At 35.1% G+C, this 26,336-nt stretch overlaps 1 protein-coding gene across 3 annotated transcripts in view; it reads right to left on the reverse strand.

Annotated features, from left to right (window-relative positions):
* LOC150100233 (uncharacterized) overlaps window positions 1-26,336 on the reverse strand; it is a 72,974-nt gene that overhangs the window by 16,815 nt on the left and 29,823 nt on the right. For all 3 annotated transcript variants that reach the window (XM_090402999.1, XM_090402998.1, XM_090403000.1), the window contains 9 exons: window positions 25,780-25,989; window positions 17,651-17,773; window positions 16,314-16,436; window positions 15,229-15,384; window positions 12,101-12,223; window positions 11,346-11,471; window positions 9,998-10,120; window positions 5,359-5,568; window positions 650-847 (listed from right to left, as the gene is read on the reverse strand). In XM_090402999.1, coding sequence (XP_090259125.1) covers window positions 650-847; window positions 5,359-5,568; window positions 9,998-10,120; window positions 11,346-11,471; window positions 12,101-12,223; window positions 15,229-15,384; window positions 16,314-16,436; window positions 17,651-17,773; window positions 25,780-25,989 — 1,392 coding nt within the window. The remainder of the gene's footprint in view (window positions 1-649; window positions 848-5,358; window positions 5,569-9,997; window positions 10,121-11,345; window positions 11,472-12,100; window positions 12,224-15,228; window positions 15,385-16,313; window positions 16,437-17,650; window positions 17,774-25,779; window positions 25,990-26,336) is intronic.

Raw genomic sequence — 26,336 nt, forward strand, 5'->3', positions numbered from 1 at the left:
AATAACTACCTAAAACTGTAAATGGTTCTTAATTTGATAAAAATCAAATAGGTAAGTTGAAGATACACGTTTTGCCATCTTAAACCAACATTATTTTAGTTACACAGCGATAAATACAGTAAAATCATCTGAAAGAAATCTCGCGACATCTACATATTTATTTGATAATAGATATGTTGCTATCACATTTCTTGTAGCGTGTTTCTGTTATTAGTCGAATGGCAGTGAAGACAACACCAGAATTTGTTCATTATTAGCGCTATCAGTTTTGTTAACAGTGTAGAGGATTATGTAAGACTTGGGTCTCTTCTGTCAACAGCCTTTGGAATTCTAATCTAGGTCTTTTGTAACCAATGTTGGTTCTTCTGTTTGCACTACTGATGCACTCACCCAGGAAGGATAGCGGTAAGCCTTGGGAAATTTTTAATATGTTAAGGTAGACAGAAACTTGATCCAATTTGTTGACTATTCTAACGTTATGCTATTCAAAAATATGGTTTATATTATCTTTTGTGTCTTTTATAATGAACAGAAAAAGGTGTCTGTAATCTAGAAAGAAATAGAAAATAAACGCCGTTTGCAAGATTGCTATCATTATATCTAACGAAACAAAACGAAAATTACTTCAAATGTGAATTCTGTTACTTACTTTCTTCACACCTGATAGAATCTGTTTTGGCACTCCACGTGAGATTTTTCCGGCAGGTTACCACAGGATCTCCAATTAATTTATATCCAAGATCGCAAGTGTAGTAACACTTCTCTTGAACTTCGCTCCGTCCCTGTTCACATGATTTTGGATGAAGTAGCCCGTATTCGGGTTTTTTCAACGTTGGACACGTCTGCGCTAAATAAATCAACATATTAAAAAAAAATGGTTAGAGTTAGAATTAGTAGCATACGATCAAGTGCACGTTTTTAGATGACTCCAAAATTTGCAAGAATTTTTTTTTAAAATGTTAAAAACGCACATCTAAATGTTCTTATAATTACTTCGTTTCCTCTCAAAAGCATCTTTTTTTTAGAAAAAAGTAAAAGTGATCTCAGATTACCCTAGCATTCCATTTTTCCAGGTTGTTCCGCCATTAACATATAACAGGGGTGTTCAACCCGTTGATCGCGGAGCGATTTTTGGTCGATCTCTTGTGTATTCCTCCTTACTTACAAATATAATTAAAACTGAAAACATAATTACTAAATATATGAAGAGCCAAAGGCTTCTTTCTTTATGGGATGTAATATCCCTTAATTTAAATAATGAAAACATAATATTTTATTTATCATTATTTTGTGTTATTTTTAATTCGCTTTAAGTGTATTGCTATTGTTTATTTATTTTTCGTTAAAATTGTCAAATCAGTAATTTTCTTATAAGTCCGGGTAAATGAATTAATTTGGCTCAGTGGAAGTCAAACAGCGAGCCGAGTGAATACGATTATAAGCAAAGTGTAAAAACTTGATAGTAGCTTTAATATTCCAAAGCACATTACATCGATTTTTTACTTAGGTTAAGTCCCATGTGAATATTGTAAAAAAATAAACTTTGTTTGTCTCGGTATAGTTTGTATTAGATGTCTTTGTAAATAACTCTTTTGAAGCTAACTGTATATACTGCTTTAATAAGAATATGTTAGTGTTAAAAACAAAGGCAATGTTTTTGTCGCCGAAGCTGTATATGGCGGCATTAGAAAGATTGTTATTGAAAAAACTTGTATGTATAAGAAAGGCTTGCAGGCTCTAAGTGTAAACAACATCTCCGAAGTCAGTCAGAAAGAGTTCAAACAACTTTCCGATGGCCGGCAACTTACAATCAAAAAAAGCGGAGGAGAACAAAATGCTTGCCGAACGAAACTTAAGATGAAAGACTCATACCGATTCTTTGGGGGGGGGTGCCAAATTTCATGCGAGGTCTCAGAGGAGGCCTAATAAAAAGGGACTGAAGGGGTCCTGGTTCCAGAATTGCTGTCAGAGAGTAGGCCGCCCGGTCCAGAGACTGCCCAGATCCACGTTGCTTGAGAGAGGAGTTTCCCACTTCCAGAAAGGAGCTTCTCGGTTCGAGACGTCGCTAGAGAGAGAGACTACTTCTAGGCCACAGACAAGGTTTCAAATTGCCGAAAGGAAGAGTTCCAATTGCCGGAGAAAAGTTTCCAGGCCAGGTTAATGTAAGACACTCACCAGTGTGTTGCGTTTTCATTACAATTTGATGAATCAGACTTCACTGATATTGCTCAGTTAATGGTATTTATTCGCATGGTATTTCAAGATTATTCAAGTGAAGAAGAACTTTTGAAAATTATACCATTATTGGGAAGAACTAGGAGAGAAGACATTTTTTCGGCATTTGATGAATGTGTGAAACAACACAAACTTCCGCTTTTTAAACTTGTGTCTATTACTACTGATGGTGCTCCTGCAATGATAGGTAATAAATCAGGCTTCATTTTATTCATTATGTAAAAACGATGAAAAATATCCAGATTTTTTAACGTACTACTGTATTATTCACCAACAAGTACTGTGTGGTAAAAGATTAAACACAAAAGATGTTTTCGATATTACATTTAAAATTGTAAATTCTGTTCGAGGAAAAGCCCTGCAACGGCGGTTATTTAAATTGCAGGCAGATGATGATAGGGAACTTCGGTTATACAATAATGTTTGCTGGCTCAGCAGAAGTCAATTTTTAGAAATATTTCTTGTATTAATTAACGATATAAAAATTTTTCTTGATGAAAAAGGAGATATTTATCCACAATTGAGTGATAAAAGATGGTGTTACACTTATCATTTTTAGTAGATTTCTGTACGAAATTAATTTAAATTTAGAGTTACAAGGTAGAAATAAACATTTAATTGACATGTTAAGTTCAATAAAAACTTTCCAACAATGTTTACTTTTATTAAAGAAAAATATAAATTACCGCGAATTTAGATATCTCCTATATTTATTAAAATTTTTTGAACAAAATCAAGAAATGCTTCGCTATGATTTAAAAGAATTTATTCGTGAAATAGAATTAGTTAGGAAGAAATAAATTCAAGATTTAAAGATTTTAATAAAATTGAAATGATTGTATCTTTTATCAATAATCGATTTCAAGAAAACTTGAACATCACAGAAATTTCAAATAAAATTAGTGGGCTGTTTGATATAAACCAAGCTGAATTAGAACTTGAGATAATAAACATTCAGAATAGTTTACATTTAAAATCAATAAACAATGAAGTCATTTGGAAGTATGCACATGAAAAATTCCCAATATTAACTGATATTGCGCAAAAAATTCTGTCATGTTTCGGATCGACATACTTGTCAGAATCCGCTTTTTCAAATATGACCGTCATAAAAAATCAATTAAGAAACCAAATTACAAATGGTCCGGATGATTGTCTGCAGTTGGCCACTTCTTCGTATGAACTTGACTATGAAAATATTGCGAGGTCCAAACAATGCCAAATTTCACATTAACTTTTTTTTTTTTAATCAAACAGCATTTCCTGTAACTTGTGAGTTTGTAATCAATCTGTAGTTTTTTCTAACTTTGGTTTTCCAAAATAGAGAAATAAATATTTTATTCCAATATATTTTTTTGTTGTATTAAAATAATTAAAAGTGATAAATAAATTTTTAAATACACAAATAAAGTTTTTAGTTGTGTATTTTTTTTTTTTTTAGTTATTTAGTTGTGCGTAATCAGATATCAGGTTGGGGGAACGTGATCTATATAAAAGAGCAGATCGTCGAATAACTTATATATAAGAGTAGTTCGCCGAATAACTTTTTATTGAAAAGTAGCTCGCGTAGTAAAAAAGGTTGAACACCACTGGCATATGATGTCCTCAGTAAAAATATTCACCTTTGGTTCGTCGCACGCTGCAATAAACTTTTCAGAAAAGAAGTCCACTTGAAAATGAAAAATTAGGTAATGGTTGTCCTATGCTTTAACATAGATTTTCTCGGGTAAGCCACATTTTTTGACATAATGTTCTCTCGTTTCCCTACTATTCCACAAGCACAAAAAAAGTAATAATATTTTGTAAGTCCTCCTTGCTTACTTAGAGTGAATTATTTTTAAATCGCTCAATTGTAATCCTTGTACTTTATTACTTCCATCAACTTAAGACATCTTTTCGGTACTTATTTTTCTATTTGGGTGGTCCCACGAAGATTCTGAGCGATCTATCGAGAGGTTTGAAGGTCTCCAAGAGTATACGACCAAAGTTTGTAGTGGAGGGGGTCCAAAATTATAATTATAGTCGGCATCTGCGATGCCCTTTGGATGGAAAGGCCTAGGTCCTGCTTCTTAGTCTAAGACGCAGTTGACATTAATAAGCGCTTTTTTAACTAACGTGAGTTAGCCTGTATCATATGCAGGCAGCACGATTTTAAATCTCGCATAATAGGCAAATTGGCCAGAATACACACGATTAAATCGACATAATACTGGCTTCAGCATGCTTCGACCTTATTTCAAACAGCAGCAACCAGTTATCCCCTCTAATGGATTATCAGAATGCGGATTATCTTTGCTTCCCGTGTTGAAATAGAAAGCTACAGACATAAGTTGAGAATTCAGCTTTTTGTTGAGTAATTATGCAAAAGTTTGAAGGAATAATGTAAGTGGTTTAATGTTTCATAGAAATTGCTTCTCGTTCAATGCTTATTTACTTTATTTATTCTGAAAAAAAAAAAATCATTACTTTATTTATTCTGAAAAAAAAAAAATCACGAATATGCGTTCATGATTCATATTCAGCGTTTAATTTTGAGTGTGTGCGTGTGTATTTCAGATATGTTATCTGTTAGCTTCATGACAGATTATTATTATTATTATTATTATTATTATTATTATTATTATTATTATTATTATTCGAAGTAGGTGGGATTAACTTGCCTCGCTCATCTACAAGTAATCCTTATAAGCAAATGCAGAAATTTGTATGCATAATCACTCTTTCTCAAACTTTAAAAAAATAAAATAAATAAATAAAAAATTATACAAAAAATTCTGTTTAATCTTCATTGTTAATATTAGAAGAACATGTGTTATAAATACGTAATATAAAGGCAAAAAAGTATTATTAAAATTTTTAATTGAAATCCAATGTAGGAATTGCAGCACTTAGTGCTGAACTCTGTAAAATTATAAGGTGCAATATCACACAAGATGTTCATTGTATGTATAAATATTTTAGCAATAAAAAAAATTATTATTATTAGAATACAAAAAACGGAAAAATTTGTTTGAAATTCACTGTAAAAATTATATATGTAATATGTAAATATATGTAAATACTCCGTAAGATGATAAAAAATAAATAAATAAAATGTTATTACAAAATTATTATTACACTTACCGATGCAGGATGCCATCTGTCCTTGCCACTTTCCATCTTTGCTACATTTCATGGTATCCAGACTGCTGGCTTTATATCCTTTATTGCATTTGATTCGACATTCCGATTCTGCTTCCACACCCGTGTCATTTATTTCAACATTCTTCCTGTCAGGTGTGTTACACAAAAACTTGGTATTGGGTGGAATGAAGGGTCGAGGACAGGTGAATTCTAAATGATTTAGAAAGAAAAATTCTATTTGTAATTGAGAATGCACAATGAACACTTTCAAAGTAAAAACGCGAAGCAAGCGAGATTCCAATAAAGAACTAGCCCATTTATTGATGATTCTTGCTAGTAATGCTTTTTGCTAAGCGTTTTTATCTATAACGTATGTTCTTAAAATCTATAATTATAATTTTGACAGCAATAAAGAATTAAGTAATATATTTAGATTCTTGTCAAGTGTCAGAGTATTTCTCCATCTAGTTGATGAATTTTTAAATGATGGGAATTAAAACCTCTGTTGCTATCCTTTCCTTTAAGTTTCTTGATGAGAGTAGGCATAATGAAACTTGCAACATACAGTTATTGCTTTCAACAGATACGAAGTTGTGTCCCTTAAAGGCTAAATATATAAATCTATCAGATAACAAAAATTGTTTTTCACTTGATGACTAGAAACTTGACTAAAAATCTAAATTTACCACAAGAGTTACGCAGATAACATTTCATTTCAACATTTCAACCAGCTATGAGCGGAAGAGAAGATGAAGAAGAAGAAATTCCTCGATCAGTGTGCACTAAATGAAATTAAGTGTCATCCCTTAATACTTTTTTTTTCTTATTATTATTTCCGAATCTGTATCACTCCACCACTTTGAATCTCCTTATGCAATGTACAGCATTTTTGTTCTCTTCAAAACTCATTTTTGTTTCTCCTTTGTTGTAATGAATCGCTAATGCTGAAATTTGTTATCTCCTTTTTACGACATCTGTAACGTGTTCAGAGCTGCGAATTTCTCCGCGTGTGGCTATGTGACGAGCATAGCCAAACATGAAGCTCTAAATGTACTGTGATTCTCCCTATATAAATCATGTGACCAAAACAGTCATATTTAAATAATGGAATTGTAGTGGCCTTCAATCCCTTAAAATAAGGATTTTTCCATTATCTTATCCCCGAAATTTCTATACATACCGAAGAAGAAATCAGGTGCCATATTGTATGTCAGATAGGCTAATCGGGAGAAATACATAGTAGCGAACACATCAAAGGAATTGAAAAGAAGTATGCCACAAAAGTCAGAACTGATGTTCATAATACGAAAGAGAAACATAATTCTATCTGGAATGAGAGGAAATTGCAATTCATTGTATATGACAGTCATGTAAGAGGAAGTTGTGAAGACGTATAAAAAAAAACAATAAAAAATTGTAATCCCATTTCATTTTATTTGGTATATAACTTGACATGCATGAGAAACAATTTGTTAAACTTACCGACTAAGCCACGTATGTGATACGTGTGTGGCGTTTCCCAGTTGTTAACTGCAAAATCTCTTATTATTGTGAGTGAGCACTTTGCAAGAGTATATCATCCAGGTGGTGATATTGCAGGAATGAAGGAACCAATAGCTTATACGGGAAATGTGGTGAATGAAGTGGAGGTGAATAGTCTATTACAAAACCTCAACGTGAATACATCTGTGGGATTGGATGGTATACCGCTTGTGTCGTACGTGAAGCGGCTAAAGAATTGTCAGCCCTTGACCGTTTCGTTTAATTTGAGTCTCGGGTCTGGGTTAGTCCCGAGGGGGTGGAAAGAGGGGGGGGGAAATAGTTCTGCTGCATAAAGGAGGTTCCAAGAGTGCTGTTGTAAATTACCGACCGATCAGCATATCAGGAGTCGTTGTCAAGGTCTTAGAGAAAGCAGTCAAGAGGAAAATACAAGATTGGATAGATGAAAATGGGATACTGTATGGGGGACAGCATGGTTTTGTGAAGGGTAGGTCATGCCTCAGTAACTTGCTCACGTTTCATAACAGAGTGACTGCTGAACTGGATAAGGGTAATGGGTTTACAGTGATTTTGCTGGACCTTGCTAAGGCCTTTGACAGGATACCACATGGAATTCTAATCATTAAACTGCAGCATATGGGGACAGATATAGGGTTGGCGAGATGGATAGGAGGGTGGTTGATGGAGAGATACCAGAGAGTGGTTTATTCAGGAGTGGAGTCTAAAAGACGGCCTGTGACTAGTGGTGTGCCACAGGGTTCTGTTCTTGGACCACTACTGTTTAATTTGTTCATTAACGATATAGGAAAGGATCTGAGAGGAACTGTTCATTTGTTTGCTGATGATGCAAAGTTGGGTAGAGCAATAGTGAATGTGCAGGATGATTTGGATAGTTTGAAGGACTGGGCTAAGGAGAATGGATGTCAATTTAATGTGGCAAAATCTAAGGTTATGCATTTTGGGGTGAAAAGATTAGCAGCAGTATACCACATTGGTGGAACTGTACTTCAGGAGATTGACGAGGCCAGGGATTTGGGAGTGTTGGTGGATAGGGAGTTGAAATTTAGAGGGCACATTGCAAAAGTGGATAAATCAGCTCATCAAATCACTTGGTTACTGAGGAATACTTTGACGACCAGAGACAAGCAAGTAATTTTTCCTCTGTATCGAGCCTTGATAAGACTCCACTAGCCTATTGTGCCCAGATTTGGGCGCCAGAGTTTCTTCTTGATGGAGAGGAGGTGGAGATGATCCAGAGACGAGTGACCAAGATGATAGCAGGTCTATGGAATGAACCTTATGAGAACAGGTTGAAGATTTGTGGGTTGCAGAAATTGGTTGATAGGCGGAAGAGGGGTGATAAGATTGAGACATTCAAATTACCGAAGGGTTTCTATAAGGTTAATTCAGAAGATATTTTTGAGAACAGGACTGGTGGTGGGAGGACTAGGAGCCATCCATGGAAACTGGGCAAGAGTGTGGTCAGCAAGGGTGTTAGAGCTAGGTTTTTTACTTAGAGAGTGGTGAATGAGTGGAGTAAGCTGTGAGAGTCTGTTGTGGGTGCCATTTCTGTGAATGAGTTCAAGGCGAAGTATGATAGATACTGTGTGAATGTTGAATAGTTGTTCTTGACATGATGTTAGGGCCTCCCTCGATGAGTCTAAGGACTCCTTGGAGTTTCCCGTAATAATAATAATAATAATAATAATAATAATAATAATAATTTCACAGATACGGCAGCTGAATTAGAAATTGTTATGCAGATATACGTAAACGTCACTTATGCGCATATGCAAAATACTTGGTCACGCGCGTCACCACGTGTTCTAGACAGTAAGCATCAATACTATTGATCACAATGGGAAAGACAAAGGATCTTTCGGAGTTCGACAAAGGGGCTTATTGTGAGTACCTGTCTGACTAAAACCACGATTTTGAAAACAGAAGAGCTGACTGATTTCGCAAAAGGTGAGATATTCCAGGCCTTTAATTAGTGGAAAAATATCCCATATTGCTTGTCTAAGAGGCTTAACTGTAATCTTGTTCCTGACACTCTGTCAGGAACAAGATCGCCGTCGTCTCAGAAGATTTGTACGAACAAACAGAACTTCCTATGTGCAATAATTGACCGAAGCATTTAATGAAGGCTGTACCTGACCGTATCTCGCCGAACTATACACAGGGAGTTGAAGAGGATCGGTATTGGCAGTCGCATGGCTATACAGGAAACCGCTGATTTCTGCGAATTTCTAATTCGATGTAGGACCTCCTTTCGCTGCGATGACTGTAGCAATCCTATGGGGGCATAATTTCCACAAGCGTACGATAGCGATCAGTGAGATTTTTGTACCATTCTTCCTTAATGAGGTCCTGGGCTGTTGTTGGGTGGATGTCACTTGACATGGTCCAGTTCATCACACGCATACGCAATAAGGTTGAGATCAGGGCTCTGTGGAAGCCAGTTAAGTGTAGTGATATTCATTTTCACAAACCATGGAGTTATAGCAAGCAGCCTTATGACACGATACATTGCTCTGCTGAAAGGGCAATGGTCAGTTCCGTAGAAACGCCACAAAGTAGGAAGCATTGCTTTGTCCAGAATGTTCAGATATCTCTAGAAGTTCAATGTTCGTGGCACCACAAACAGTAGTCCAGAGTCGAACCAGGAAAAACAGAACCATACCATCACACCGCCACCTCAAAATTTCATAATTGGGATTACGCACTTTGGTAAGAGACGTTCATGGGGCATTCGCCACACCTACACTTGTCCATCTGTTCAGTAGAGGGTGTAGCGTGATTCGTCGTTCCATAACACAGCTTTCTAAGCTACCACGTACACGCTCTTTGTACTGAAAATGGCGCTGCATGTTGGTTCAGTTAATGTGGGGCTTGCATATTGCGGTTTTATTATGGAAACCCATGTTGTGAGCCTCGGTTCTGAATGTTTTTCTGCAGACTGGTGTTCCAGTCGATGCCAGGGTATCGACATTACCTAGAACATTCGTAATATCTTTAATGCTGATTATGAATTAAAAAAGTGAACTTTAGAAGCTGTGTGTATTTATTTAAATGTACATTAAATATAACGTGCAAACAAAATTATAAAATGCAAAAAAAAAAGTGTGGTTTTACTTACCTGCACACGTTCTGTAGTCGTGTGATAGCTGATAACCATCTCTGCAAGAACAGTAGTAACCCCCGTTAAAATTAACGCACTGATGGCTGCATCCACCGTTGTTCTTTTCGCACTCATCAATATCTGAAATTTGAAGATAATTGCAATTATAAAGTGTACAGTAGTGAAACATGAAGAACTCGTTAACATCCTCGTTATATCATTTTTACTGCTATGCATCGAATTCGTTTTTATGACTCTTCATTGGACGTAGTCAAGATTTATATTTCATTATTGATGAGATGTACATTCGTTGTACATTTTCATATACTTTATCTAAGTAGAAATAGTTTTATAGTTTTACATTCATGTTGAAGGAATTTAGAAAATATACAGTCATAATACACCGATTTGTTTAATTACCGAAAGTAATAACTCAATGGATACAATCTAACATTAAATTTTTGAAATTTTAATATTTTCTCCTTCTGATTTGAAGCTATTTTCTTTCTGGGACATTTGATTGAACTTTTCCTAGACTAATGTAATCAGGATTTTTTTTTGCTCATCTTGGCAACAAACTTTCTTTGGACTTTCTCCTTTGAGACCTTGAGAAATTTTGAATTAAGTTGCAAAGATTTTTCGTGAGGTCCACCTAAGCTCTTGATCCCACTCCATTGCGAGGAACATGATAGTTAAGCCCTTCTTTCTCACCTTTCGAACAACCTGTGCAATAGCGTGGCCAGTTTCCTCGTCATCACTTACTGCGTTTCATATATATATATATATTTTTTTTTGGTCTTCCACCTAATCCGTTTTTGCATTAGGTAGATTACACATAAGGATTCTATTCTTTCACCGTTCGTTATCTTCTGCTTTTTAGTGCTCTTCTCTCATGTAAGGAATTCGTTATTATACTTCATTTCGCCTTCTTAATATGCAAAACCTAAACATTGAGCCAACAAAATATAAAGGAATGATTGGTACCTTTAAAATCTATGTAGCATCACGTAACATCCAAAAATAAGGGATCAATTCGGTATAAGTAAAGCTCAGTCCTTCTATGTGACAAAACAAAACTGTTTTGACTTTTTCACTCTTTTTGATGGACATGCATTTAGCCTAGTTTGACATTTGACAGGAAATCGGACTCAATTTGCTTGCAAAAATTAGCCCTAATCGGTTTGGGGCTAAAAATTACGTCCCCTGCGGTTTCTGTCCTCTATAACGTCATTAGTATATATACTCATTTGACTCAAAAATTTTATTCATTTTGAGTAAAATTTTACTCATTTCAGTCATTTTTATGTATCTTTATGCATACTTGTTTAATCAGTCAATGTGTCTTCAGTATTTTTGCATTACTTACCTTCACAAGCATAACTATCTACAGCGGAAGGATAAAACCCATCATTACAGAAGCATCGAAAACTTCCGTTATTATTTTCGCATCCTTGTTGACACCCACCATTGTTGATGGCGCATTCGTTAATATCTGGAAGAGAAACAGGAAAATGAAATAAATTCAATTATTTATTTATTCATTTTGGAAGAACATGTAAAAAATCAATCAACTTTATGTCATAAATAACAAATATTTATAATTCAGCGCTGTCTGTTTCTTGCTGTGTTCCCAAAGTAAAATACGTGTATCACTGTAAACTAAAAACATTGTGTAGTGAAAGCTATCAAGTTGACGTCATTTGGAAAGCAATATAAGCACAAATTTGAAAAGAAGCATGCTGATTTAAACGTTATGAATCTATTTAATAATAATAAAGTTTAGGGAATTAATATATAAAGTTTAGGGAATTAATATATAAAGTTTGGGGATTGATCAGAAATCACTGGATCCATAAATTTAGTACTGTAGCATATATTTATGAGTCATTTTCATAACTGATATAATCAACATTTACAAACGATAGATTTCAACACAGTCTCATGCAATTATAGTTTATTTTTATGGAATAATTGCATTTAATTATTGGAATTGAATTAATTAAATCTATTATTGAAACAGGAATTGAAATAATATATTGGAATTGAATTATATTATCTATATATAATTATGAAGTCGTGGTTTTAAAGTTTGAGGAAACCCCTTTCCCCAGCGTTACTAACCTTGGCATGTTTTTCCATCTTCTTCCAGACCGTGGCCATCCAGGCAAATGCAATGTGCACTACCGGGTGTGTTAATACAGGTGTCAGAACATCCAAAATTATCATCATCACATTCGTCAATATCTGTAAATGAAAAATTAACAGATTAACCTTTTTTTTTTCTTTTCTTTCTGGCATATAACAACAACAAATTATTAATTAAATTATATAGTGCCTCAAACTTTTAAAATTTCGGTAAAATTTTAAATTTCCAGTATTATATAATTAAAGTTCCTGAAAACAGACAAAATGTCAAATGAATTATTTATTTAATATTTTCCCTGTTCTTGAAAAAAAGAAAGAAATCCCTCGGATGCCTTTTCGTTCCTGAAAGCGAACAGGTGGCACTCATTTTAGTTCTGACTTTTTGGAAATACGTAAGAAGCCGGTATCTGCTTCTTACTGACGCAGAGGTTGAGCGCATTTCAAAGCCGTGTTAGATCAAAGGCATTGTTCCTAATCCTAACTAGTATTCATTTGTATGCACTGTACTCAAATGTATTCTTCGCTATAGTGTTCTAAATTGTGGAATTAAAAACTCAGTTTTCTTCCAAGGTTTTAAAAAAAATTATTCCTTGCATATATTTAGCTCGATCGACTTAAGTAGAAAACGTTCCTATCGGCGGTGACTAGATTCGAACCTATTAACAGTCTTTCTTCAGCATACATAGCGCATGGAAGTTATGACCAGACTTGGTAAGCCTGTTTTGTTCATTAATTTTATCTTGTTTATAATTAACAGTTCATTATTTTATCTTGAAATACAATTATTTGGATGTAATCCTTACAAAAGCCACACGTCACCACAGTATACAACTGTGCTCCGCAACAACGGTGGCAGAACTTTAATTTTATTCTGCAAAATAGGATTTTGACTCCTTCAAAACAAACATATCTACCCGTAAACTCACGGTCACATGGCCACCTGAGTATTAATTTGATTGATTGGAGGTGAGTAATCCGATCTCAAACTGAAGTGGAAGGGTCCCCCCCTCTCCTCAGGGAAACTCGGATTTTCCATCCCAGCGAAGCAAACTGGCCAGAACACACGTTATTTGCACGCAAAAATATATCTTCAGGCATAAGACTAATGATTAAAACATAAGATAAGATTATCTCTAAATTCACAAACCAAGGATACTTGACAGATTGTGGGTCTTAGGGTCTGTAAGTACCGCGGATTATTATTATTATTATGGCACTTTCATTCTCTTTATTATTGCAGATTATAGAACACTGCTTGTCTAAAATTATAAAAAGATGTCGAGAACTATGTTTACACTCCGCTCCACAAACGTGGAAACCATCCTTAAGTGATATCGTAGAACGAAAATTCAGTAATCTGAGCAGCAGTAGTAATAGAAGCAGAAAAATATCACAAGTACCTTCCAGTTATATTCACTGTACCACGAATATGTTAGTTTAAAGTCATCAAAAAATCGTAAAATCGGAACAAAAATGTGTAGTATTTTCAATCAGAGTTTCGACAAGTTTACTGTATATAAAGTAAATCAAATAAACAACTAAATAAAAAAAGAAGGGAATTTATTGCCGCTATCTTTCGAATAACAGGGAAATCATATATTGACTTTACTTAAATTAAGGGGATATTAAATCCCGCATAGTTTTAAAACCGAATAAGAAACTCAAAGATCGGAATCAGAGAATTTCTTGCCGATTATAGTAAACTATAAAGTATCGGCGACACTAGCGTTAGCCAATGCAAGTGATCCTAGTACGTAGTACAGTACTGGGCAACTCGTGGCACTTCTCTCTTCCTCCACTTCTGCCACGAGTTGCCCGGTACTGTACTACGTACTAGGATCACTTGCATCCTAGTACGTAGTACTAGGATGCAAGTGATAACTATAAAGTATCGGCGACACACACTAGTGTCGCCGATACTTTATAGTTTACTATAATCGGCAAGAAACTCTCTGATTCCGATCTTTGAGTTTCTTATTCGGTTTTAAAACTATGCGGGATTTAATATCCCCTTAATTTAAGTAATGTTTTCATTGCCGAAATGAAGCTTATTAGCTCTTTATACTTAAGTATCATATATTGACTATTATGATAGTAGGGCCTTTTGCCATTGTATTAAGTTATACTTTGTATCACAATTTAATTTTCCAAGTCTCTTTTTTACTATGATCGACAAATTTCCTATTGGGTTAATATCAGGAGAGTTACCTGGCCACTGAAGCAATTGGATGTTGTGATTTTTGAGGAACTCTTTCACTTTTTTGAAGCGTACATTAAGCGAAATCCTGTTAGAAGATGAGTTCTTTGTCATTCTGGATCTGTGCGACTACTCTTTTCCCCAATATTATTATGTATCGTCGCTTTTCATCATACTGTCGAACGAGAACAAGTAATCTTGGACTGTCATGTGTAAAACAACCCCAGAATATCTTTTTAGCTGGGTGCTTAGGAGCTCATAGAAGGTGGACAGTAGAAGTCTCCTCAGCCGCTGATTTTTGAGCATAGGGTACTCGCTCTCCTTGGATAAAGAAGTGGCTCTCATCTGAGAATATGACCTTCTTCCACTTCTCGATAGTCCAATCTTTGTACACTTTTGCCTCTTTTTCTGCATAGCGTTCGTCAACAGTTTCTTTCTTGGTCTGTGGGCAGTCCTTCCTGCTTCCAACAATCTTCTACGTTCTGTCATGTTAGAAATATTAATCCCACTAGCTGCCCAGTCTCTAAGTCTGCAGCAGACAATCTTGGATTCATGTTTCTTTTCCTAACTAGGAAACGATCTTGAATAAGTAGTTTTCCTTCTTATTTCCATGACTCAAAGACAAAGTTTTCCTTTGTCTTTGAGTCATGGATGTGTACTTAGAAAGAGTGCAGATTTTTGAACGCTTTCTTGGAGATGTATCCATTTTATAGCTACACAAAATTAATAAAGCACTAGTTTTATTCATTTTAGACACACACGACTCAACCAGAATATTAAACCGAAACCAAAACTTGAGGATAATTTGGCTCATTCGGATTATTTGGTCGCTACTGTATCTCTCCCATCACATGCGTCATAATTAGTCAAACAGAACTATTTCATTACGTACAGTAGAATGACGTACCTTGACAGCTTTGTCCAAGAGCTGGATTCCCGGTGTAGCCTTCTTCACATAAACAGTCAGAAATGGAGTTCTTCCCTTCCCCATTAGTGTACGAGTTCGGTGGACACTCGATGCAAGTTTGTTCGGATACTGACCAGTAGGAATTCTTCCGACACCCTACACCACAAAAAAAAAAAATAATAATTTTTAGTGACGACGATCCAGGAAGTCAAATTAGTCGATACTAAATTACTAAATTTTAAAAGTTTACTAAATTAGTCGATATGGTATGTATGCATCTTAAAAGTAAAAAATATACATCACTCAGCTAAGCGATCGAGAAAGTAAGGTGTGGAAGAAAGGGTAGAAAAGTGTCAAAGCAGATAATTAAAATTATCTTACGAGAGATTTGACTATCTTAAATTAAATCAAGGAATATACCGAATATGTGCATTTTTTTAAAAAAAATAATTTTACCACTTATTTCCTTTGTTATTCGAGATTTATATATGTTTCATATGCTTCATACTGTTTACAAGACTTCACTGAACGAACAGTAAATCAATACAGATCTTTTTTTTTATCATATCAGACATTAATAATAATCAGTGCTATTATAAACAATATGCTGTTACTTCATTTGCTTGTAATTACCTTATAAGTCTATGAATTGCAGGAGCATATGAAGGCGTTTCATGCAAAAAGTTTGTTTCTGCGAGATGCTGTACTTAGATCATTTACGTCTTGTTATTAATTAAAACGATTTTTTTAACTTGTTATTAATTATATTAAATTAATGAATGCAATAAAGTTTCAAACATAAAAGTATATAATTCTTTATACTATTGCTTAATATTTGCTAAGTCTTGATTTATATGTGTGGCATATCCTGATACTTGGGGTATTGTCGCTCTCAGTACTCAGAATTGCTGAAATGAAAGCTCCGAATTAGTTGTAAATAAGTCTACGTACTATCCTCTCCTTAAAAAAAAAAAAGGGGGGGGGGAGAGAGAGAGAGAGAGAGAAAGAATTGAACAAATTGCAGAGAAGTTGATGTTAGTTAAAATTATTATAAAAAAGAGTAATAAAATAGAGTTGTGTCTGACCTTCGCACTTGCCGCTGCTCAGTAGTATATATCCAGGTCTACATTCACAACGGTAGTTTCCGGGAGTGTTGATACATTTATGCTGACAGGTGTTCCGACCTTCAATGGAACACTCATCAATATCTACAAAAATAAAAATACACTTTAATTTAAATATTAGTACAGTGTTTAATAATAGTAATAATAATATTATTACAGTTATTAAAGTGGATCGCCTCCATAGTTCAGTCGGTTTAGAAATTACGTTTGGTTGGAAATACCTATTCGAATCTCATCTAGGAACTTTTCAAGTAATGGTGATTTAGCTGGCCTCATATGAGAGGCGGCAGGCAGAGATTTTCATCCCACAAAATATAGAGACCTGCGGGGGAAAAAAAAAAGCGAAAAAAAGCACGCGATTAACAGACTTATACTAGTCTCATATCGTTTGTTGCTTCAGCCATAAATTCAAACCCAGCCCAGCAACGCTTCCATACCTGCCAAAAGAACAACAACGCAATTAATGGACATAATACTGCACACTGATTAGTTAACATTTAACCGCCACATTACTTGAATTTCCCGAATCGGGGATACCCCATTTTTTTAATTTATTTATTTATTTTTTAATCCAAGATTTAATCCTCGAGATACGCTTTTTCGCTAAATACGTCTTGAGAAATAAATTAAGTTCTACATTTGCAATACTCCAATTAACTACGATATTCTAACTGGAATGTTTTTCTTAATTTTGTCAGTTACGCATTAGCGGAAAAGATGTCCAATGAATGCATCTAGACAGACATCTGTACTACAGTTTTTGCACCTACGTTTATGCTAAAAATAACTCACGTGAAAAACAACGGGTAGTTGTAAAAATACTGATACCGAGCCAAAGAGTGCTACGCATCGTATGCTCTGCGATCACAGTCATGTGATTCCAAGTAACAACCTTTAACAAGTATTACGCCAAGTTGTCAAATCCTTTGTTTTCAATCGAGGCCGGTCATCGCCTGTTATTGACTAAAAGAATGGGATAAATCTTATCTTCGTATGAATACAAATTACACAAAAAAAAACAACACAGAAATGATTCATATCTTAAAAACCTTTAGTAGGAAGAAAACTAATCCTATTCCTTAATACTCCTGTAAAATAAGTTGTTTTAAAGGAGTATTGTTTTTTTTTTAATGGTCACGTTAGTTTAATCTCATCTTCATAGTCTGTATCCTGTCGGCGTATATATTAGGCTGCAGCAAAGTATTAACTACTTTGCTGTAGTTTAATTATTATGTAAACTACATAGAAGATATCTTAGATTACAGGTGAGCATACAAATGTGTACACCAAATACTTACCTGTACATGTCTTCCTATCCAGTTGGAGAACGTAACCAGTTGAACAGATACAGTAAGCCGAACCTCTTGTATTAATACACTGGTGGGAACACTGTTTAATACCTTCTGCACATTCGTCAATGTCTAAGAAATAAAATAAAACAAGCCTGTATTCATGCAAATCAGTTTGAACATTGAGTAATAGATTAAATGTCAAAATGCGCTAGAAATCACTGTATTTTATTTTTTATTGTACCATGGTAGTATAATAAACTTTTAAACATAAATATAATTATATAGACAAAAAATTAATTTGTAGTATATTAGTCACTGGATTAAAATATTTGCAACAAACGACAGAGACAGAAAAATCACGTTAGGAAAGAAAAATATAAAAATATAAATATAAATATATAAATATAATATAAAACATATAGTACAATTGTACTATATGTTGTGTTGCAAATATATCTTTGTATTATATTATATTTTTACGAAGAATTTCTGTCTGATATCTAAATGTATGTTTAGCAGCTACAGCTAACTGGAATTCGTTAGTTGTTTATCACTAAATAGTTAATTGCGTCGCGCCTGTACATGGTCTGCGACCTCCGGCAAAATGCTCTGGAATTCATAAGACAGATACAGTATACGTATAAAAAATGGATAATATTGGCGTAATATATATATATATATATATATATCAGTGGCGTCGCGTGATCATTTCCGTTGGGTGTGCTGTCATGTTTTCCAGGAGTGGGGGAGGGGGAAGCTTGGAGACAAATAATTACATCAATAAATTTTTATAATTATTGATTTATAAAAAATTGACCAGCATATTTTATTAAAAATCAACTAATTAATTAATCCTAAATTAAATTATTTCAGTTTAAAAGTAAAAAATCATAAAACTAACAAGTAAAATAATATTAAATTATATATACTTACCTTTTAAAAATGTATTTTTTTTTTTGTTTAAGTTTGTTTCACTATAAATTTACAATTCACACTTCACTCTGTAACTTACTAGACAGAGGGCAAACTAACCCGTTGCTGTTCACAAATCAAAAAAAGATGAACCAAAAACAGGAATACGTGTTTTATTACTGCAACAATAAAACACGTGTTCTATGGCTACCATGCAACAGGCCAAATCCATAATAAAATTTTAAGACAGACAAAGCGTTCCCAGGATCGAGGGTGTAAGATTACATATCTCAATCAACTTTACGATTATAATTTGTGGAATTTTTTAATCGATCCCCCCGTGGACGCCCATGACCGTGGGATTGCATTTTATCGATGTATAAAAGTTTTGAGAGGGTATAGCACATCAGCACTCATCTTAATTGGTCCAATGGAATTAATTGCAGGTAACTTTGAATACTTCTGCTTAGAGTGGGGGAAACAATCTGTTTTATGATTGATTAGAAAACAACAATGCAGGAGAATGCTATATTTGGTTGGTATATTTGAAATACTCAAAGATGAAAATATATGAGAGAGAGTATGGCAGGAATAAATGTGGTTTGATGGAGCAGCAAATCATCTCGTAAAATTTGTTGCACGTTATGTGTATTTCTCTGGTTTGAGTATATTTTGCTCCGTTTTCCAAGAATTTTATTTTGTTTACTAAGACTCAGTATACATAACATCTGATCATTATCAGAATTATCCACACTTTCGGGAATCCTAAATTCATCAGTTTTTTTTTTTTTTTAAGTATCAGTGGTTCTTCTGTCTTATCTCATATATGCTGGTATTTTGTTGTAGATCAATATCTTATAATGCACAGAATATTCATTTTTATTCAGGAATAGATAATTTTTATTATCTGTTGTTTCCGAAGACGAATAAAAACGTCTCTATATACCGTTAAAAAACTTTGCAACCTCAACAGATACTATACTGCACAAGCAAAAGAAAAAACAATTAGCATTTTTCTCCTAACATCCACTTTCAAGTTTTCAGTTCCAGAAAACATGTGTAACAGCTGTTTGTAATAAAGCCATCGGATAATCTCTCAACTCATGACAAGTAACAACATTCAGTTGGATTGGTTGACACAATAACCAATCACAGCTGCTAGGTGCTGAGTGAGCTCAAAATTTAAGCTTACCTAGTCATGTCTTCTCAGCTGTTTAAAAATAATACAACGCTAAGAATTTGACACATTGCGCCCTCTTTACATCTTTTTGAATGGCTCAAAGGTGTATGCATTTTGAAAGCACACCCGAGCTATTAACGCGAATGTGATGCAATGTTTACATGGCGAAAAGCGCCTTCTTCATGAAGCACTAATGCTTTATTATTCTCGAGAAGAGGACAATGAAGCATTAGTATAGCATAGTATATTGTGTTCAATTTTAGGAATCGGGCGAAGTCTGCAAGCAATTGGGTGTCTTTAGCGGGAATAAATGCAAAAATATAATATTGGTGATACTGATATTTCGTGGATGAGCACCGCACACAGGGCCGGATTAAGACCCATAGAGGCCCTAAGCACTTAAAAGATTTTGGTGTCCCATATATATGTAATTCAAAATATAAACAATAAAATGAAACAAAACTTATAGAAAAATGGAAAATAATGTTTATTTTTGTATACTTCAACTTTATTTAGATTTGAAAAGTTTTCTCATACTTTTTTTAATTGCAAAGCCTATGATCAGATCCTCAAAATTAATCTTATGTAACACATCTGCTTCTATACTTAGTAGAGATAAGGCATTCAACCTGCCTTGTTGCATAGTTGTTCTGATGGGATGTTTAATATATTCATTCAACTGAGAAAATGAATGCTCAGCTGAGCAATTTGTGACCATCGATGTTAAAAATATACGAAAGGCAATGTCTACATTTGAAAGGCACACTCAATATTGTCTTCTACAATTATTTTATAAAGTTCAGCATGACTGAATCTTGTTTTTACATTTTTTTTTGTTGCACTGAACTTATGGCATGCATATGAGTGAACCTTCTGAAGCTCAGCTGAGAAATTAGTGTTCAAGTCCTCTGGGTAAGCATCAATCATCTTTTGACAACACTGAGAATACCTTTCAATTTCAGTACATGATGAAGTCATTGAAGTAGCATTATGGTGCATCACTTAGAAAAGAAAATCTCTCTGATATTTCTTTGTATATCTCTCCTCTTTTTCTCATCTCAGTTTCAGGTTTGTCAACAATTGTGTAAAAGGTGGTGATACGAAATTTATCTCTGGCATTCAGATATACTTGTGGAGTATCTCCGTTATTGGGTACCTTCTTTCTGATACTTTTGCGAGTTTGAGCTGCCTTGCAATCAATATCTGGTAGCACTTCCTTTGAAGCTGCTTCATATCTTTCAAATTCATTTCGTGAAGTACACAATTGATGAGCTAATGATCCATACAGATCTGCACATATTTTTAAGTTGACATCCTCATTCTGTAGAATTTGGCTTACTCTATGAAAATTTTGCAAAATCTCATCCCAAAAATTCAACAAAAATGAATTCTAGCTCTTGCATTTTATTTGCAATATTATCTGCTTTTCTTCTAGTGTCTCCCTAGTAGTAGGGGAGGTGACAATCTTGGCACTAGTGACAAGATCAAGATCAAGATAAAATAAAATGAATCGTGACGTGATTGAGATAATGACGTCATTGTGGGTGACGTCATGAGTTTAGAATGTTTTGAATTTCCCTGGGAGCATATGTGTCAATGGCTTCAGTTCTTGTGTTTTGTTCGCGTATGGCATTAAGGATTTGTGTCATGATTGGTGGGGAACTTTGAACAAGATCAAGATAAGATAAGGAATCGTGTCGTGGGTGTGTGTTGTTATCAGATGCAGATAAGTGATGTCATTTGTTAGTTGTAAATAAGTGACATTGTTTTGAATGGAAAAGGAAGATATATTAGTGGATAAAGATAAAGATTAGTGGATAAAGACTTTTCATGTCTAGTGTGTGTGTGCGTGCATGCGTGCGTGTGCATGCATGCAGGTGGGTAGGACACCAGCATATAATTAAATTACTCAGAAAAACCTAATCACAGCTGCCATCACGACTCTACCTAAGAATTTCCACCCTATAACAGGAAAGAAATACCCCAAAATGTGTTGGAAAATTAGTACAGCCATCTATAGACAACCAAAGACAAAACATGATGACAATGATGGATATGTGTGTCACCTGGGAAAATTCCAAGAGATCTTATCTCAAAAACATCGCCCACAATTCCATAGGCAAACCAAAACACCATGTGATATCACAGAGAGACATATGTTCCCCAGAAATTTCCAAACCTTTAACGTCACGATGACTTATCTCTAAATATTACCTACAATGTTATACGTGAACCAAACACACCACGTGATGTCCCTGACAGTTGAGAGGCCCCCAGTAAAATTCCAAACTCTATTTTATCACTATTCATCACCCATAATGCCATATGCAAACCATTTACTTATCTACAACTCATAACAACACACATCCACAACACGGAGGTCACTTCCACCATTCACCCTATCCCTGTTTTCTTCATAGTGTCCCATCAATCACTTATCCATTAATATATCTTCATTTTCCATTCAAAACAATAACGTCACTTATTTACAGCTAACAAATTACGTCACTTATCTTCATTTTATAATAATACACATCCACGACACGATTCCTTATCTTATCTTGATCTTGATCTTGTTCAAAGTGCCCTACCAATCACGACACGAATCCTCATCTCTAATCGTTACCCATAATGCCATACGCGAACAAAACACAAGAACTGAAGCCATTGACACATATGCTCCCAGAGAAATTCCAAACTCATGACGTCACCCACAATGACGTCATTATCTCAATCACTTCACGATTCTTTATCTTATCTTGATCTTGATCTTGTCACTAGTGCCTACCCGACTACTCTCCCTTTTGTGAACGCTTCTAAAATTTGAAGGAAAGATTTCAAAATTGCTGCTGTTGCCATAGCATGTGCCTCCCATCTGGTATCAGAGAGGGATTTTAAGACGTTTTCATTTCCAATACAACCTTTAAGAATTGTCCACCGGCTGGTTGAGGCTGAAAAAAAGGTATAGAGCAACCTCGCTGTAGAGAAGAAATTAACCGCCTCTTGACGGCAGTCAATAGTACTTCGACCTACCAAATTTAGTGAATGAGCTGCACAGGGCACATATATAGCAAACTTGTTTGTTTCTAAAATATTTTGCTGCATCCCCTTATAACGTCCAGACATGTTAGCAGCGTTGTCATGAGACTGACCCCTACATTTTGAAAAGTTTAGCTGACAAATTTTACGTAAGTACTGCATCACTTGATTTGCCATTTCCTCACCAGTATGGCTTTTCATTTCCAGAAAGGTTAAAAAGCGTTCAGTAGGCTGTCCATCTCTTAATTACCTAAGTACAACACTTAACTGGTCGATATGTGACAGATCTGGTGTTGAATCCATTGACAAACTAAAATAACCAGAAGATTTTACTTCATCAACAATAAGCACGTGGACCTTTTGAGTCATCAGTTGAATAAGTTCCTCACAGGTGGCTTTGGACAGATAAGAAGGATTTCTTTTGTCACAATTTCCATATTTCACAATGTGACCTGCTAAAAATGCACCAAACTGACTTATGAGCTCAAGCAGCCCTAAAAAGTTCCCATTTTGTAATAATCCAAAGCTTTCTTCTGTTCCTCGAAAAGCCAAGCCACGTTCAGCTAACGTACGAATAACAGCTATGACATGCCTCAGGACATGTTCCCAGTAATCACACTCTTCCTGAATTTGTTTTTCCAACTGTTGTCCCATCCTCCACGCGGTTAGCCTAGTGGCTTTGCGCTTCGCAACCATATGCCTGGGGAAGGAGTGTCCTAGGTTCGATTCCCATCGGAGACGTGAGGAACTGAAGGATCTTCCTCAGCCATAGCCAAGTTAGCCGGTCTTGGGCACGGGCAGTAGGGTTTTTTCCGCCAGTTTATCTGGAGTTTTTCATCCCGCAAGCAGGCAAACCGGCCCTGTGAACACACAGGGATACAGCCAAGAATACCTTGAGGCATAGCAGTGACCATTCTATCCTCGTATTTCGGTTACGAAATCCAAGCATGCTTGGAAGGTTGTGGGCTTTAAAGGCCTGTTAAAGCCATTGGGATAGGATAGGATAGGACTGTTGTCCCAACCCTACACCTTGTTTGCAAGTTAAGCGTGTTAGCATAGAGTCTCGGTGAGTAGTGATTTTTTTCATGTTGATCAATTACAATAGTATTTCGCCAATCACTGAACCCTTCTCTTGTAACAAAATGTGAGAAATTTTTAGGAGCAAACAGTTTACAAACAAAACAATAAACTGATTCCGTTGATGGTGAATACAGTAACCACTCTCTCTCTTGTATTCCTCACCATTGGCTTTTGTCCCAACAAAAAGTTTCTGCGAACAATATCTTACTGGTTTGCCACTACTGAAATCTCGGTAAGACTTGTCAAATGGCCAATTGTGGTGTTGACAGTCACTGGGTACACAAGCAGTCCAATAAGCCACGTCATCAGCAGAGAAATCAAGCCACAACCCTGGATCTTTTGCTATATTTACTTCATCTTTTGTAGACTGAATCATTTCACCACCATCACCATGGCCCACTAAACTTTCATTTTCAGCAATTATTTCAACCTCAGAATGTTTTGTAAAGCAACTTGCACCAATATTTGCAGTAGAGATATCAAGAGAATTTACAGACAAAGTGAGGTCAGTAGTGAGACATGTGCTAGATGAACCTACTTGTGACACCTTGATGATTCCAACATCATATTTTGATTTTGAAGTGATCAAAGTGGTATTTGTGTCCACTTCTGATGACGGAGATTGGCTCTGATCAGGAATCGGTATATAACGTTGTGAAACTTGTCTGAAGAAATCAGTCAGCTTTGCAATCATGGAATCTAATTCCAAAGTCTGTCTTGTTTCTTTTTTGATAGTTTTCGCTTTGTGCACCACTTAACTGAACACGTTTCATCTTGGTTCTTGGGATCTGTTAAATACAGAAATAAAAAGATTATTTTGTTGAGTATTAGGTGGCAATCAACACAGTTACACATATCACAGGCAAAATCATACGAACAATTTAATTTTCGGCTTACAGCTGAATCTTGTGCTCTCGTGCTTTAATTAACTCTTATTTTACTGGAGTCGCACTTCTGCGACAGCTAGGCCTTTTACCGGAGGCGCGTTTCTGAGACAACCACGTGATTTGTTTTATATTTGCTTCTGGAACCTTTTATAAGACATAATTTATTAAAACAAGACCTAAAACAGACAGGAAAATAAAAAATAAAATGGTTACGTTAATTATAAAAAATTACCTCATTTGACGCAATGGTAGTGCCAGAAAGCGTCGTGAGCGATAATACGGTGTGAACGAACCGTCATGCACGTTTAGAGTTTTATTAGGCCTTCTATGCGTCATTATTTATTGAAACAAAGTAGGTAACAGTAAGAAAAGATAAAAACAATGAAAAACTAATTAAAAGTTAATTTAAATTAAATTCGTCATCTAACTAAAGCAGAAATTCTGTGGTGTCTCCCCCTTTCCATGATGCCCTAAGCACGTGCTTATTTTGCTTAATGGTTAATCCAGCTCTGACCGCACACTTAGCACACCCGGAATATTCGTCCCTGATATATATATCAGGGGCGAATATTCCGAAAAAAATATATAGAGAGAGAGAGAGTGAGAGAGAGTGCCTGTGTAAATTATTACTGTGATAATTTTACTTGTTATAGGGATTTTTATTTTTACAAAATACTTCTAAAATAATTAGAAATATTTTGTGAAATTAATTCTAAAAACATAGCACAATTTTAAACACTTGATTTCTTACTATTAAAAAAAAAAAACACCATTGTAAAAACTCGCGAATTTAGTAGTACCATAATATATTATTATATTAAAGGTTTAGTATATTCTTAAAGGCTAATTGAAGGTTAAGCGATTGCTTCTAGTCCATTAATATCGATCTTTTTCTAAGATTAAATAAGTAAGATGGTGGTTTTAGGTAATTCAAATTAAGAAAATAAGCCTCTGGAGATTATTCATTAAAAATTAATAATTTAATACACTTTCACAAATAAATTGAATTTTTCGTGCGTGCGTGCGTGCGTGCCTACCTGCACAACGTCCAGCGTTATTCAGTCGATAGCCTTCCGGACACTTCTGTGTTTCTTTATTTCGTTTCTTTTCTCCATATGGATCTTCTGTGGTAAGAAATTCAGACCAGTTTGGATTTCGGGTGAAGGAACAAGTGTAACTTCCAATTGTGTTTTTACAAGTACCCTGGCAACGTTCAGCAATTTCCGGGATGCTGCACTCGTCCTTATCTGAAGACAGAGAGAACAAAAGTATATCATTTATTGCGAAAGATACTAATAATGATAATTAATTTGTTTGCTAGCATGCAAAAATATGTGGATTTCAAGTATGGTTGGAAGACAGACGAGGATTGTTCTTTCATTGCAGAGTAGTTTCAATAACATTACTACACTGTAGCTATCTGATAGATGAATTTCATTATCTTGTGTGGCTCTTATTCTAATTATTTGGGGTCCGTAGCGTCTTCAAAAAGTTTGGTCTCTCCAGCAGTGTTTCAGATTAAGACTATCTACGCTATTACTATGCTGCATTGACAATCCTTCCTGAATAAGATTGCGGTAAGAAAATGAATACT

The sequence above is a fragment of the Typopeltis vanoorti genome, chromosome 13 (assembly GCF_054136105.1).
Source record: "Typopeltis vanoorti isolate ZY-2024b chromosome 13, IOZ_Tvanoo_1.0, whole genome shotgun sequence".
NCBI lineage: Eukaryota > Metazoa > Arthropoda > Arachnida > Uropygi > Thelyphonidae > Typopeltis > Typopeltis vanoorti.